Source organism: Callithrix jacchus, chromosome 6 (assembly GCF_049354715.1).
Source record: "Callithrix jacchus isolate 240 chromosome 6, calJac240_pri, whole genome shotgun sequence".
Classification (NCBI taxonomy): domain Eukaryota; kingdom Metazoa; phylum Chordata; class Mammalia; order Primates; family Cebidae; genus Callithrix; species Callithrix jacchus.
The window spans coordinates 95,655,609-95,669,694 of record NC_133507.1 but is presented as its reverse complement, the minus strand read 5'-3'; the positions used below and the strand labels follow the sequence as shown (position 1 = coordinate 95,669,694).

The window sequence follows — 14,086 nt, the reverse complement described above, 5'->3', positions numbered from 1 at the left end:
AAAATTAGCCAAGTGGTGGTGGGTGACTGTAATATCAGTCCTGTATACTCAGGAGGCTGAGGCAAGAGAATTGCTTGAACGTGGGAGGCGGAGGTTGTTGCAGTGAGCTGAGATCATGCCACTGCACTCTAGCCTGGGTGATAGAGCAAGATTCAGTCAAAAAAAAAATTGCTTAATCCACCAACTTAAAATGGCTTGTAATATTATTATCTCATCCATGCTCACTTTTGTGAGGTCTACTAATGTTCTAGGTCTGGCAGTATTTGAAAATATTTAAAGGATGACCTCATCAGAGGTAACTATTCAGATGAAGTGAGCAAAGGTCTTTGGAAAAGTTTGTGTGTTGATTCATCCTTCCCGTACCAGACCTAGCTTTTGTCCTACCAACTGGTTCTGCATGTGGTAATGACCTGATTCACTCTGCAAATAGATGAAGAATTCAAATCACTACAAATAAGCTACAGGGAAAGCAGCTCAAGGTTTATGATACCATCTTAACCAGCACAATTTTTGGGAGCCATCTGAGGAGTTCGGGAGCCCTCTGATAATGACATGCCAAGGCCCTCACCTCCTCTATCAGGCCTTGAGCCTCCTAGAATCTTTAAGGGTAAGATTGCTGCCAAAATAAACAGAATCTAGAATCTCTTTAACTTACCTTCCCGCCTTCCTCTGGTCTGCTTTGGAATAGTTAAGTAAGTGTCTTTACTCACCAAGCAAGAAAATATAACTTGTTTTTACAATTTATTTTAAACTAACAACATTAAAATTGACAGGACAGGTGAAAAATAAAAGGAAATATCATACAAAGCAACAGAGAATGTAGTTCCTGGACAATCAAAACTGTAAACACTGAAATATGTTTTGTTGTTATTAAGAAAATGTTTTCTGATACTGTGAGTAATCATGCCTAACACTTGAGGAGGCTAATTTATGACTAAAACTTTCAGTTAGTGACACCATAAGATCTGGTTAAACTGGGTTAGACTGAATTTCCAGTAGGGAAACAAAGATCCAGTAGCCATCATTCCCCCCAATTAAGCAATAAGGGAACATCTGCAGTGGAACTGTGAAGAAAGTCTGATGTATATTCAGTGGCTCCTCTCCAAGAAGGAGTGCTTCAGGAGCTGGAGGGCAGAAGGTCGCTCATGCTGGTCCCTAAGAAGGGAAAAACACATTAGAAGCAGTAGCATCCAGTAATGAGAATGGTAATGAAATCTACTTAACTCAGATGCAAACTTTTAAAGATGGAAATACAACTTCTGGCCAGGCGCGGTGGCTCACACCTGTAATCCCAGCACTTTGGGAGGCTGAGGTGGGCGGATCACCTGAGGTCGGGAGTTCAAGACCAGTCTGACTAATATGATGAAACCCCGTCTCTTAAAAAAAAAAAAAAAAAAGGAAGAAAGAAAAGGAAATACAACTTCTGATAGTCAAACAGACCTGGGTTGAGTCCCGTCTCCAATTTTTAACTGTGTAACCTTAAGTAAGTGACTAAACCTCTCCTCATCAGTAAGATGGAAACAATAATACCTAACTCATTCGGAGAATTAAATAACATATATACAACTTTTAAACAATACCATGGTACTTGTTCGAAAAGTGATAGCTATTGTGATTGAAAACTAGGTCTCATTTTCCATTGTACTTGTTTTTTTTTTTTTTGAAACAGAGTTTCGCTCTTGTCACCCAGGCAGGAGTGCAATGGCGCGATCTCGGCTCACCACAACCTCCGCCTCCTGGGTTCAGGCAATTCTCCTGCCTCAGCCTCCTGAGTAGCTGGGATTACAGGCACGTGCCACCATGCCCAGCTAATTTTTCTTTTTTTTGTATTTTTAATAGAGACGGGGTTTCACCATGTTGACCAGGATGGTCTCGATCTCTTGACCTTGTGATCCACCCGCCTCGGCCTCCGAAAGTGCTGGGATTACAGGTGTGAGCCACCGCGCCCGGCCTCCACTGTACTTTTGTTCAATTTGTTTGTAGTATAATTTACATATGGCAAAATTCACACTTACTTTTAAAATTTAGAAGCATTAAAATCCAGAAATGAAAAGACTTTTAAAAATAGATTTTGAAATATGCTTTGGTGATTAATTGAAATAATTCCATTTTGGGTACTCCTGGATTAACATAAGATAAAGGGAGACAGTTGTTCAGTGCTATTGTGGCATAGCTTTTTTCTTCAAGAAATCCAAAAGCTTTTAGAAAGGTATCAGTCAATGAGCCAGTGAATGAACAAAGGAGCTAATGAAATAATCAATAATTAGCTGCAATGGCCTATTCCAGAGGCATTGTTTTGGTTCAGTTGGCTATCTTTTGATTTTTTTTTTTCAGAAGCATAAATATTTATTAAGGCTTTAACAAACAAGTAAATTCCCCTACCCGTCACATTGTGCAACCACTTTTTTTATTGATAATAATGAGTTTATCATTTCTATGCGTCAGGACCATTTCAAGTCCTCTCTTCTAGCTATTTGAAATACAGAATACATTGTTGTTAATGACAGTCACCCTGCTCCGTTATCAAACATTGGAACTTATTACTTCTACCTAATTATATACCCATTAACCAACCTCTCTTCAGCCTCTCTGCCCCACCACATACACACCCTTCCCAGCCTCTGATCACTAGCATTCTACCTCCATGAGATCAACTTTCGTAGCTCCCACATAAGAGTGAAAAGTTGTGGCATTTGTCTTGCTGGACCTGGCTTATTTTACTTAAGATAATGAACTCCAGATCCATCTATGTTGCTGAAATTGATAAGATTTCATTTTTTTTTAATGGCTGAGTAGCATTCTGTTGTATATATATACTACATTTTCTTTATCCATTCATCTGTTGAGGGACACTTAGGTGGATCCATACCTTTGCTATTGTGAATAGAGCTGCAATAAGCATGAGGACGCAGGTATCCCTTACATACAGTAATGATTTTTCTTTCCTTTGGATAAATACTCAGTAGGAGGATTGCTGGATCACATAGCAGGTAATTCTGTTTTTAGTTTTTTGAGAAGTCTCCATACTGTTTTCCATAATGGCTGTATTAATTTACATTCACACCCAACAGTACATGCGTTCCCTTATCTATACATTATTGCCAGCATCTATTATTTTTTTGTGTGTTTTCTTTTTTTTTTAAAAGGCCAGCATCCTATCAAGCTGAAAGCCTCAGGGGCTGACAGCTTTCCAGGCTGAAGGCTTTTTTGTGTGTTTTTAATAGTAGCCATTTTAACTGGGATAAGATGGTATCTCTTGTGGTTTTATTTTGCATTTCCTTGTTGATTAGTGATGTTAAGCGTTTCTTCATACACCTATCGGCTATTTGTGTCTCCTTTTTCTTGTTGAATGAACATTTTGCAAATATTTTCTCCCATTCAATAGGTTGTCTCTTCACTCTGTTGTTTCCCTTACCTTAAAGGCACAGGCAACAAAACCAAACCTAGACAAATGGAACTATACATTAAAGAGCTTCTGCACAAACCAATGCCCTGGAGTATTTCCCTTATGTTTTCTTCTAGTAGTTTTATAGTTTTGAGTCTTATGTTTAGGTATTTAATCAATTTGGAGTCGATTTTTATATATGGTGAGATAGGGGTCTAACTTCATCATCTGCCTATGAATATTCTGTTTTCCCAGCACCATATACTGAAGAGGGTGTCAGTTCCCCAGTATATGTTCTTGGACCCTTTGTCAAAAACAGGTTGGTTTACATATGGGGATTTATTTCTGGATTCTCTATTCTTGGCTCCTTGAGCTCCTTTTTTGGTTCCATACAGATTTTAGAATTGTTTCTTATATATTTCTGTGGAAAATTACATTGGCATTTTGACAGAGATTGCATTGACTCCATAGATGACTTTGGTTAGTATGATCATTTTAACAATATTAATTCTTGTGACTCATGAGCATTTGTTTGTGTCTTCAATTTTTTTTTTTTTTTCGAGACGGAGTTTTTGCTCTTATTATCCAGGCTGGAGTGCAATGGCACAATCTTGGCTCACTGCAATCTCCGTCTCCTGGGTTCAAGCAATTCTCCTGCCTCAGCCTCCTGAGCAGCTGGGACTACAGGCGCATGCCACCACGCCCAGCTAATTTTTGCATTTTTAGTAGAGATGGGGTTTCACCATGTTGACCAGGATGGTCTCAACCTCTTGACCTCGTGATCCACCCACCTCGGCCCCCCCAAAGTGCTGGGATTATAGGCGTGAGCCACTGCACCCAACCATGTCTTCAATTTTTTCATCACTGTTTTGTAGTTTATTTCATCAGTGTTTTGTAGTTCTCTTTGTAGAGGTCTTTCACCTCCTTGGTTACATACATTCCCAGGTATTTTATCTTATTTTTATAGCCATTTTAAATGGAATTGCCTTCTTGATTTCTTTCTCAGCTACTTCATTGTTGATAGACAGAAACACTACTGATTTTTGTTTGTTAATTTTGTATCCTGCAACTTTACTTAATCTTTATTGAATTGATCTAAGAGTGTTTTGGTGGAGTCTTCAGGTTTTTCTAAATATAAGATTATGTTATCTTCAAAGAAGCACAGTTTGACTTTCTCTTTTCCAGTTTGAATGCCTTTTATTCGTTCTCTTGCCTAGTCACTCCGGCTAGGACTTCCAATACTGCATTGAATAGAAGTGGTGAAAGTGGGCATCATTGTCTTGTTCCAGTTCTAAGAAGAAAGGCTTTCACCTTTTCCATATTCTATATGATGTTAGCTGTGTGTTTGTCATGTATAGTCTATTATATTGAGGTATGTTCTCTCTATGCCTAGTTTGTTGATAGTTTTTATCATGAAGGAATGTTGGACTTTAGAAAATGCCTTTTCTGTTTGATTGAGATGGTCATATTGTTTTTGTCCTTCATTCTGTTAATATGATATATCATGCTTATCAATTTGTATGTGTTGAACCATCGTTGCATCACTAGCATAAAACTCACTTGATTATGGCATATTAACCTTTTGATGTGCTGTTGGGTTAGATTTGCTAGTATGTTATTCAGGAATTTTGTACCTGTGTTCATCAAGGATATTGGCCTAGAGTTTTCTTTTGTGTGTGTGTGTGTTTTGCATCCTTGTCTGGTTTTGGTATCAGGGTAATTCTGGCTTCATAGAATTAGTTAGGGAGAATTCCTTCCTTCTCAGTTTTTTGAAATAGTTCGAGGATAATTGGTGTTAGTTCTTCTTTATGAGTTTGATAGAATATGGCAGTGAAGCCATCCAGTCCTGGGCTTTTCTTTGTTGGGAGACATTTTATTACTGATTTAATCTCATTGCTCATTCTTGGTCTGTTCAGGTTCTCTATTTCTTCCTGATTCAATCTTGTATGTGTCCAGGAATTTATCCATTTCCTCTCGGTTTTCCAGTTTGTTAGCTTATAGTTGTTCATAATGGTCTCTGATGGGTTTTTTTCATTTCTGTGGTATGAGTTGTTATGTCTCCTTTTTTGTTTCTGATTTTTATTTGGGTCATCTCTCTTTTTTTTCTTGGTTAGTCTGGCTAGCAGTTTATTAATTTTGTTTTTTTAAACCAACTCCTCATTTCACTGGTCCTTCATATTTTTTCTCTATTTCATTTAGTACTACTCTGATCTTTATTATTTTTCTATTAATTTTTTAAATTTTATTTTTATTTTTTGTGGGTACATAGTAAGTGTATATATTTATGGGGCACGTGAGGTTTTGATACAGGCATCCTATCAAATAATCACACCATGGAAAATGGGGCATCCATTCTCTCAAGCACTAATCCTTTGTGTTATGAACAATCCAATTACACTATTTTAGTTATTTTAAACTGTACAATTAAGTTATTAATGACTATTGTCTCCCTGATGTGCTATGAAATAGTAAGTCTTAGTCATTAAAACTATTTTTTTTTTATTCCTTCCCTACCTGCTCCACCCCTACCCTCCTACTGTCATTCCCAGCCTCTGGTAATCATCCTTCTACTCTATATTCATGAATTTATTGTTTTCATTTTTAAATCCCACACATAAGTGAGGACATGCAATGTTTGTCTTTCTAAGCCTGGTTTATTTCACTTAACATGATCTGATCTTTATTTCTTTTATTCTACTAATTTGGGGTTTGGTTTGTTCACTTTTTCTTCTATTTCCTTGATTATTTATTTACATTTTTATACTCTTTTTAAAGACAGGGCCTTGCTCTGTCACCCCAGCTGCAATGCAGTGGTGTGATCAGGGCTCACTACAGCCTTGAACACTTGGGTTCAAGCAGTCCTCCCACCTCAGCCTCCCAAGTAACCAGGCTAATTTTTTTTTAAGACAAGGTCTCACTTTGCTGCTCATGATGGTCTTGAACCCTTGGGTTCAAGTGATCCTCTCACCTTGGCCTCCTACAGTATAGGAATTACAAGTGTGAGACACCATACCATGTCAAGCCAATTTCATACATTTTTGATGTAGGCTTTTATTGCTGTAAACTTCCCTCTAAGCATTACTTTGCTATGTCACATCAATTTTGGTATGTTATGTTCTGATTTTCCTTTGTTTTGAGAAATTTTAAATTTTTCTTCTTCATTTCTTCCTTGACCTGATGGCCATTCAGTAATATGTTGTTTAGTTTCCATGTATTTGTACAGTTTCCAAAGTTCCTCTTGTTATTGATTTCTAGTTTTATTCCATTGTGGCTGAAAAAATACTTGGTATGATTTTGATTTTTAAAAAATTGTTGAAACTTGTTTGACAGCCTAATATATGGCCTATCCTGGAAAATGCCCCATGTGTTAATGGGAACATTTATTCTGCAGTTGTTGGGTAAAACATTCTGTAGGTATCTGCTGTGTCTGCTTGGTTTAATGTGCAGTTTAAATCTAGTGTTTCTCTGTTGGTTTTTTTGTCTAGACAATCTCTTCAATGTTGAGAGTGGGGTGTTGAAGTCCCTATCTATGATTGCATTACAGTCTATCTCTCTCTTTAGACCTAGTAATATCTGCTGTATATACCTGGGTTATCTGATGTATGGTACATACATACTTAGAAGTGTTACATCCTCTGGGTGAATTTATCTCTTTATCATTATATAGTGACTTTGTCTCTTTCTATGGTTTTTGACATGAAGTGTGTTTTATCTGATATGAATATAGCTACTCGTGCTCTCTATTGGTTTCTAGTTGCATGAATGATCTTTTTCCATCCTTTCACTTTCAGTCTATGTGTGTCTTTACAAGTAAAGCGAGTTTCTTGAAGGCAGCATATTTTTGGGTTTTTAAAAAAATCGGCTCAGCCATTTTAATTGGAAATTTTAATCCATTTATGTTCAAGGTTCTTACTGATATGTGATGACTTATTCCCGTCATTTTGTAAATTGTTTCTGGTTGTTTTTGTTTGTTTGTTTCTTTCTCTCTTGTTATCATTGCGGTTTGCTGGTTTTCTGTAGTGTTAACATTTAAGTCCTTTCTCTGCCTCTTTTGTGTGGTTTGCTCTACCAGTGAGCCAGTGAGTTTTACACTTTCATATGTTTTCATGATAGATATGACCTTTCACTTCCAGGTGTAGGACTCTCTTAAGCATTTCTTGTAGGGCCACTAACAGTGATGAAGTCTCTCAGTTTTTACATGTCTGTGAAAGACTTTCTTCTTCATTTTTGAAAGATAACTTTGCTGGGTATAGTATTTTTGGCTGACAGCTTTGTTTTTATCCCTTTCAAAACTTTTAATATAGCATCCCATTCTTCCATTCTCTCCTGGCCTGTAAGGTTTCTGCTGATAAATCCACTGTTAGTCTGATGGGGGTTCTTTTACACATTATTAGATGCTTTTCTTTTGTTGTTTTTAGAATTTTCTCTTTGTCTTTGACTTTTGACAGTTTGACTGTAATGTACATATCTGAATGTCTAAATCTCTTGCTAGACCTGGGAAGGTTTCAGCTATTATTTCTTTATTTTATTATTTTTAAAAATTATATATATATATATATATATGTATATATATATATATATATGTAGAGATGGAATTTCACTATGTTGGCCAGGCTGGTCTTGAACTCCTGACCTCATGTGATTCACCCACCTTGGCCTTCCAAAGTGCTGGGATTACAGGCATGAGCCATTGCACCCAGCCTATTATTTAAGTAGATCTTCTATACTGTTGGTATTCTCTTCACCTTCTGGAACAACCAAAATTGTATATTTGGTCCATTTATAGTTTTCCACGTCATGTAGGCTTGGTTCACTTTTCTTTTCTTTATTTTTGTCTAAATGGATTATTTCTAAAGATCTGTATTCAAGTTCTGAGATTCTTTCTCCTGCTTGATGTAGTCTATTGTTGAAGCTCTTGAATGAATTTGCACATGTGGTCTAACACTCACTTCTTTTAATTTTTTGGATTGGCTTTCATAGGGGAAGACTTTTTCTTGAAGATGCATCTATGGTGTTGATTGGATAGGATGCTTTGGCTTTGATTCTGGGTGTATGCAGTAGTGTGGTCTTAGTATGATTTCTTCAGCTGTAAACAGTGTCAGTGCTGTCTGTAATTTCCTCAGTGGCCTAGTCTATGATTGTTAGTGGAATCTGTAGTGAGGTTTTGCTGGAGACTGGCATGCCAGGTGGGCCAGTCCTCTAGCCTGGTGGTAGCAGTGGTGTGTCAAACATGCCTCTCCTTGGGCCCCTGGGTAGCATACATGGGCACTAGTCTTAGTGGGTCCAAATGGGCCAATTCTTGGGCCTTCAAGCCTTGCTCAGGTCCTGGCAGTGGCAGTGGTGGGCTGGGGGGTGGATAGGTCCTTAGACTTCTGGGGAGCATGCATGGCATGGGCAATGGCAATAGTGGTAGTGGGATAATAACATGTGGGCTCCCTAGCAGCAGACACTGGTGTTAGTAGTAGCTGCAATGGGCTGGATGGGCCAGTCCTCAAGCCCTCAAGAGGAATGTACAGATATCAGCAGTGATAGAGCAGAGAATCCCCAGGCCACAGGCAGTAGTGTGCTCAGACACCAGTGAGGGTGCTGTGACAGGCTTGGTTAGCCTTTCCTCAAGCCCTCTAGTGGTACACTCAGGTATTAGCAGTGGTGGGCAGGGTGGGGTGATCCCCAGGGGCCTAGCATGATGATTGGGTGGCTGTAGCTACGGTGGTGGTGGGCAAGGGGAGCCTGTCCTTAGGGCACATGAAAGTGTGCTATAGCCCTGCTACCGGTGGGAGCAGGGCTGCTGTCAGTGGGAGCAGCTTCAGGCAGGTGGCTCTCAGGTTTCAGGGAGCTCATGGTTTGGTTTCTGGTGGTGGCAGCAGCTGTAGCCAGGAAAGCCAGTCCTCAAGAAACATGCAAATGTGCTTCAACCCTGTTGCTGAAGCAGGTAGGGTCACTGCCAGTGGCACACACTTCAGCCTAAGTAGAGGCTGCAGTGGACAGCAGCAGAGCCTGTTCTCGGAGCATGTGTGCGGCAGCCCTGCTGCTAGAAAGGCTGGGATTGCTGTCTGTTATAGCCACCTAGGGTAGGCAGTTCTTGGGCTCTGGGATCACATGCTTTGCCTTCCTTCGTCCCAGGAGCAACTTCCCTGGTGCATTGCACTGTTGTTTCTGGGGTGCAGGACACCTTGTGTGCTACAATGCTGGGGATCTGGCCACTCCACTGGGTGCAACTGGCATCACAGTGCTGCAGCCCTCCAAGTAAACAGAAGAAGATGTAAGTCGGGTTCCGGGGATGTGGAGTTTCAGGGACTGTTGAGCCCCAGGGCAGGATAGAGTCTGGTGTGGGCTGGACTCTCAAAATGGTGTCAGGCGTTAGCTGCTTAGGACTCAGGATGTGTGGGACCTGGTTTGAGCTCCCTCTCTGGAGCAATGCACGGTTTCCAGGCAGCTCCACATTCTTGTCTCAGTGTCTGCAAGGACTAAAGGGTTCTCCCATGGCTAGGACTGCAGGAGTTCACTGTGAGAATGTGGACCACTGGGGATCTCTCACCGTTTCCCCACACTGGGGAGCCTCTCTGGCCTCTCGGCCAATCTCAACAAAACTGGCTGCCTTGCTTCCCTTTTCTTCCATGTCTCAGGTGTTTCCTGTCACTTCTCTGTTGATATCTAGTGTTCTCTCTTAGATGCTATATTTGAAATGTGGTTATCTACTTGCCATTTTAGGTCTTTGTGAAGGAAGCAAGTCCCTCCTTTTTTGATAATTTTGAAAGCAAAAGGGCCACCAGATCATTTTCCAGGTGAAAATGGAAAATAAATACTTTTAAAAGTATTTTATTTTTTGTTAAAGTATTATATTTTGTGTCATTTCAAAAGTAAAAACAAAAACAAAAATCCGCAGGGTGCGGTGACTCACACCTGTAATCCCAGCACTTTGGGAGGCTGAGATGGGCAAATCACGAAGTCCAGAGTTGGAGACCAGCCTGGCCAACATGGTGAAACCCTGTCTCTACTAAAAAATACAACAGAATCAGGCAGGAGCGGTGGCAGGTGCCTGTAATCCCAACTATTCAGGAGGCTGAGGCAGGAGAATTGCTTGAATCCGAGAGACAGAGGTTGCAGTGAGCTGAGATCGTGCCACTGCACTCCAGCCTGGGCGACAGAGCAAGATTCCAGCTCAAAAAAAAAATTTATTTCACCATCTGGAGGCCCTTTCTCCTGCTTTCAAAATATGCATAAATCTCTCCCTTAAAAAAAAATTCTGTCCTTGAACTGGATACCATTTCTAGCTACCACTATCGTACCCCCCAACTTTTTTTTTTTTTTTTGAGACAGGATCTCATTCTGTTGCCCAGGCTAGAGTGCAGTGCTATAGTCATGGCTCACTGTGGTCTCAACTTCCTAGGCTTCAGTAATCCTCCCCCTCAGCCTTCTGAGTAGCTGGGACTACAGGCGTACGCCACCATGCCTTACTAATTTTTAAATTTTTTGTAGAGACAAAGACTCTACAAAATGTTTGTTGCCCAGGCTGATCTTAAACTACTGAGCTCAATGTTATCCTCCTCAGCCTCCGAAAGTGCTGGGATTACAAGAGCGGGCCACTATGCCTGGCCTATCCCTTTTTTTTTTTTTTTTTTTGAGACGGAGTTTCGCTCTTGTTACCCAGGCTGGAGTGCAATGGCGCGATCTTGGCTCACCGCAACCTCCGCCTCCTGGGTTCAGGCAATTCTCCTGCCTCAGCCTCCCGAGTAGCTGGGATTACAGGCACGCACCACCGTGCCCAGCTAATTTTTTGTGTTTTTAGTAGAGACGGGGTTTCACCTTGTTTGACCAGGATGGTCTCCATCTCTCGACCTCATGATCCACCCGTCTCGGCCTCCCAAAGTGCTGGGATTACAGGCCTGAGCCACCGCGCCCAGCCCCATCCCATTTTAAAAATTGCTGCCAAATGTCGCTAACGGGACTAAGCTCAGTATTCTTAACCATTTGGCCCATTCCTCTATAGAAATTGCCCTCTCTTGAAATTAACCAAATTTAATGAGCTCATCCTTTTTGTCATTTCTGTAGCACTTGAAATATTCACTACTCCCTCCTACCTGAAACTCTCTCTGCTTAGATTTATGGGAAACTGTCCCCTTGTTTCTTCTTATACCTTGGGGCAACTCCCCTCCCTTCCTCCTTCCCTACCTCCCTTTTTCCCTTCCCTTCTCCAGTTATGTGCTAGACTTGATGCCATGAATTTCTGTTAGCTTCCTTTTCTTTTGTTTATTTTTTTTTTGAGACAGAGTTTCACTCTTATTGCCCAGGCTGGAGTGCAATGGCACAATCTTGGCTCACTGCAACCTCTGCCTCCCAGGTTCAAGCGATTCTTCTGCTTCCGAGTAGCTGAGATTACAGGCATGTGCCACCATACCTGGCTAATTTTTGTTGTAGAGATGGGGTTTCTCCATGTTGGTCAGGCTAGTCTCAAACTCCTGACCTCAGGTGATCCACCCACCTCGGCCTCCCAGAGTGCTGGGATTACAGATGTGAGCCACCACGCCAGGCACATTTTTCTGTTAGCATTCATTGTAAGCATTTTCAAAATTATTTTCCTTAGCCCTATAATTTTTTTATGACTGTAACCATCAACCTTATAATGACTTTTTTTTGGAGACAGGGTCTCGCTGTGTCCCTCAGGCTGGAGTACAATGGCGCCATCTTGGCCCACTGCAGCCTCAACTTCCGGGGTCAAGTAATCCTCTCATCCTCTCACCCCAGCCTCCTGAGTAGCTGGGACTACAGGCATGCACCACCATGCCTGGGTAATTTTTGTATTTTTTGTAGAGATGGGGTTTTGCCATGTGGTCCAGGGTGGTCTCCGTCTCAAATTCCAGGACTCAAGCAATCCGTTCACTTCAGCCTTACGAGTGCTGGGATTACAGGCATGAGCCACCACACCTGACTGTTATAATATTTTTTAAACGTGTACTTCTAATCTTAATTGCTTTTCTGAGCTCCAATTCCATAGCTTCAAATGACTCCTTACATGGGACGAGGAGGGTTTAGCTACCTTCCCTGTTCTCTCTTAACTGTGATTTCTCCCATTATCCAGACTCAAAACTATGAAATCCGATCATCCTGGCCCATTACCAAGTCTTGACTCACCTTTCTCTGAAATTTTCTGGAATCCTTTACAATCTCACTGCTTCTACCACCATCAGCATCCAAGCTCCAGATTTCTGCAGAACTTTCTAATCTCAAGCAGCAACCATTCCAGGCCCTTTGATACATTGCCATCTGACCTGCCTTCCCAAAGACCCTTTTCTTAATGGCCTTCTCTACCCAAAAATCTTTGCAGCCCCCTGCTCCTTGCTGCCTATTGCAACGAAGCTAAACTCCTTGGCCTGACTTCCCAGAACTTAGCCTGTCCACAGAAGTACCCCCTCCATGCTTATTTGTCTCAGCTCCCCCAAGTTCATTCCTGTTTTATTTAGACTTTTCCTAGTCTGTGCCTGATGACCTCTATTTCTGAATCTTTAAAAGTGCCTTGCCCTTTATTTTCTGGTTATCCATATCTCCAAGGAGTATTGATACCAGGTGAGATGCTAGGGTCCTCAGGGTCTTCACCATAGAATTTTAGGAGGTAATTATATACTCAAATATGACTCTTATTAGGTAAGGTATGTTAATATTCTTCCTAATGATTATTAACTGTAAACTCCTAATTTTGTGCCCTACACACTGCTAAGCAATTTACGTGCACTGTTTCACTTAACCTTCACATTAACCCTGTTAATTTATTGTTAGTGGTGTGAATTGTATATTGCTTAGTTTATGAAGCAGTGGTTCAAAAGGAGAGCCATAAAAGATTCCACCCTTTCTCTTTAATCATGTGGTGTGTGTGTGTGTGTGTGTGTTTAATCACAACTTGAAAGAAAATCAGAGTAACAATTGATTTCTAGCTGTGAGTCAATAATATAGGTAATTATTAAATTCAGAACAAAGCAACTACAATAGTTTTAAGAGTTAACACCAATCTCTAAAAGTAGTACTGAGCTATATGATATTCCAACACATTTATGCCCCTTTTGTCAGTTTGTTTGTTTTTTTTTTGGAGAGGATGGGCAGCTCAGCGACTGGAGGGTCTGTCCACGAAATCCACGCTGGGAAACCTAAGGTATCTCTGCATCTAGCAATGCCCAGAACTGTAGCCCTGGACTGGCATTCCTGCCCTGGCCCATGTGATCATCCTGAAATCAGCCAGGACAGGCTGATACACATGTGCTGGGAGAAAGAGACAGAGCCTGAAAGAGAGGCACATTCATTGGCAGAGAGGGTGACCTGCAGATTCTAAGATTCATTCAGAAAGGCAAAATGAACCCCCTGGGAGTTGGGGGTTGCCATGTGTGCTTGCTGAAAGATGGGACACTGGAGCATTTCATCTAGGGATAAGAAGGCACACTTCCTTGAAAGACAGGAAATTGACTTTGAGTCTCAGGTCTTTCTTGTCCTCCAACTAAATGTTGAGCCTCGCCAGGTAGGTAGGTTTGGGGCTCCTGGTGCGGTAGCTTAGAGTGGGCTCCAGCACCCGCAGCCCTACTCCTTAACTCTTCCCCACCCCATTCGTATACATGTTAACTAGAGCCATCTCTGCTTTTATTTTATTCTTTAAGATTTCATAGGAGCAGAGAGTACCTGGCTAAAAATTTGAAAAGCACAGCACTAATCTCCATT

General features: G+C 41.0%; 1 protein-coding gene across 5 annotated transcripts in view; it reads right to left on the bottom strand.

The window, feature by feature from the left end:
* Window positions 1-728: 728 nt before the first annotated feature.
* Window positions 729-14,086, bottom strand: part of MAP3K19 (mitogen-activated protein kinase kinase kinase 19) — an 84,802-nt gene continuing 71,444 nt past the window's right edge. For all 5 annotated transcript variants that reach the window (XR_013518971.1, XM_035305055.3, XM_035305057.3 and 2 more), the window contains one exon: window positions 729-1,155. Coding sequence is in view for 4 of the 5 variants with exons in the window: in XM_035305055.3 (XP_035160946.1) it covers window positions 1,089-1,155 (67 nt within the window). In the remaining variant the exon portion in view is untranslated. The remainder of the gene's footprint in view (window positions 1,156-14,086) is intronic.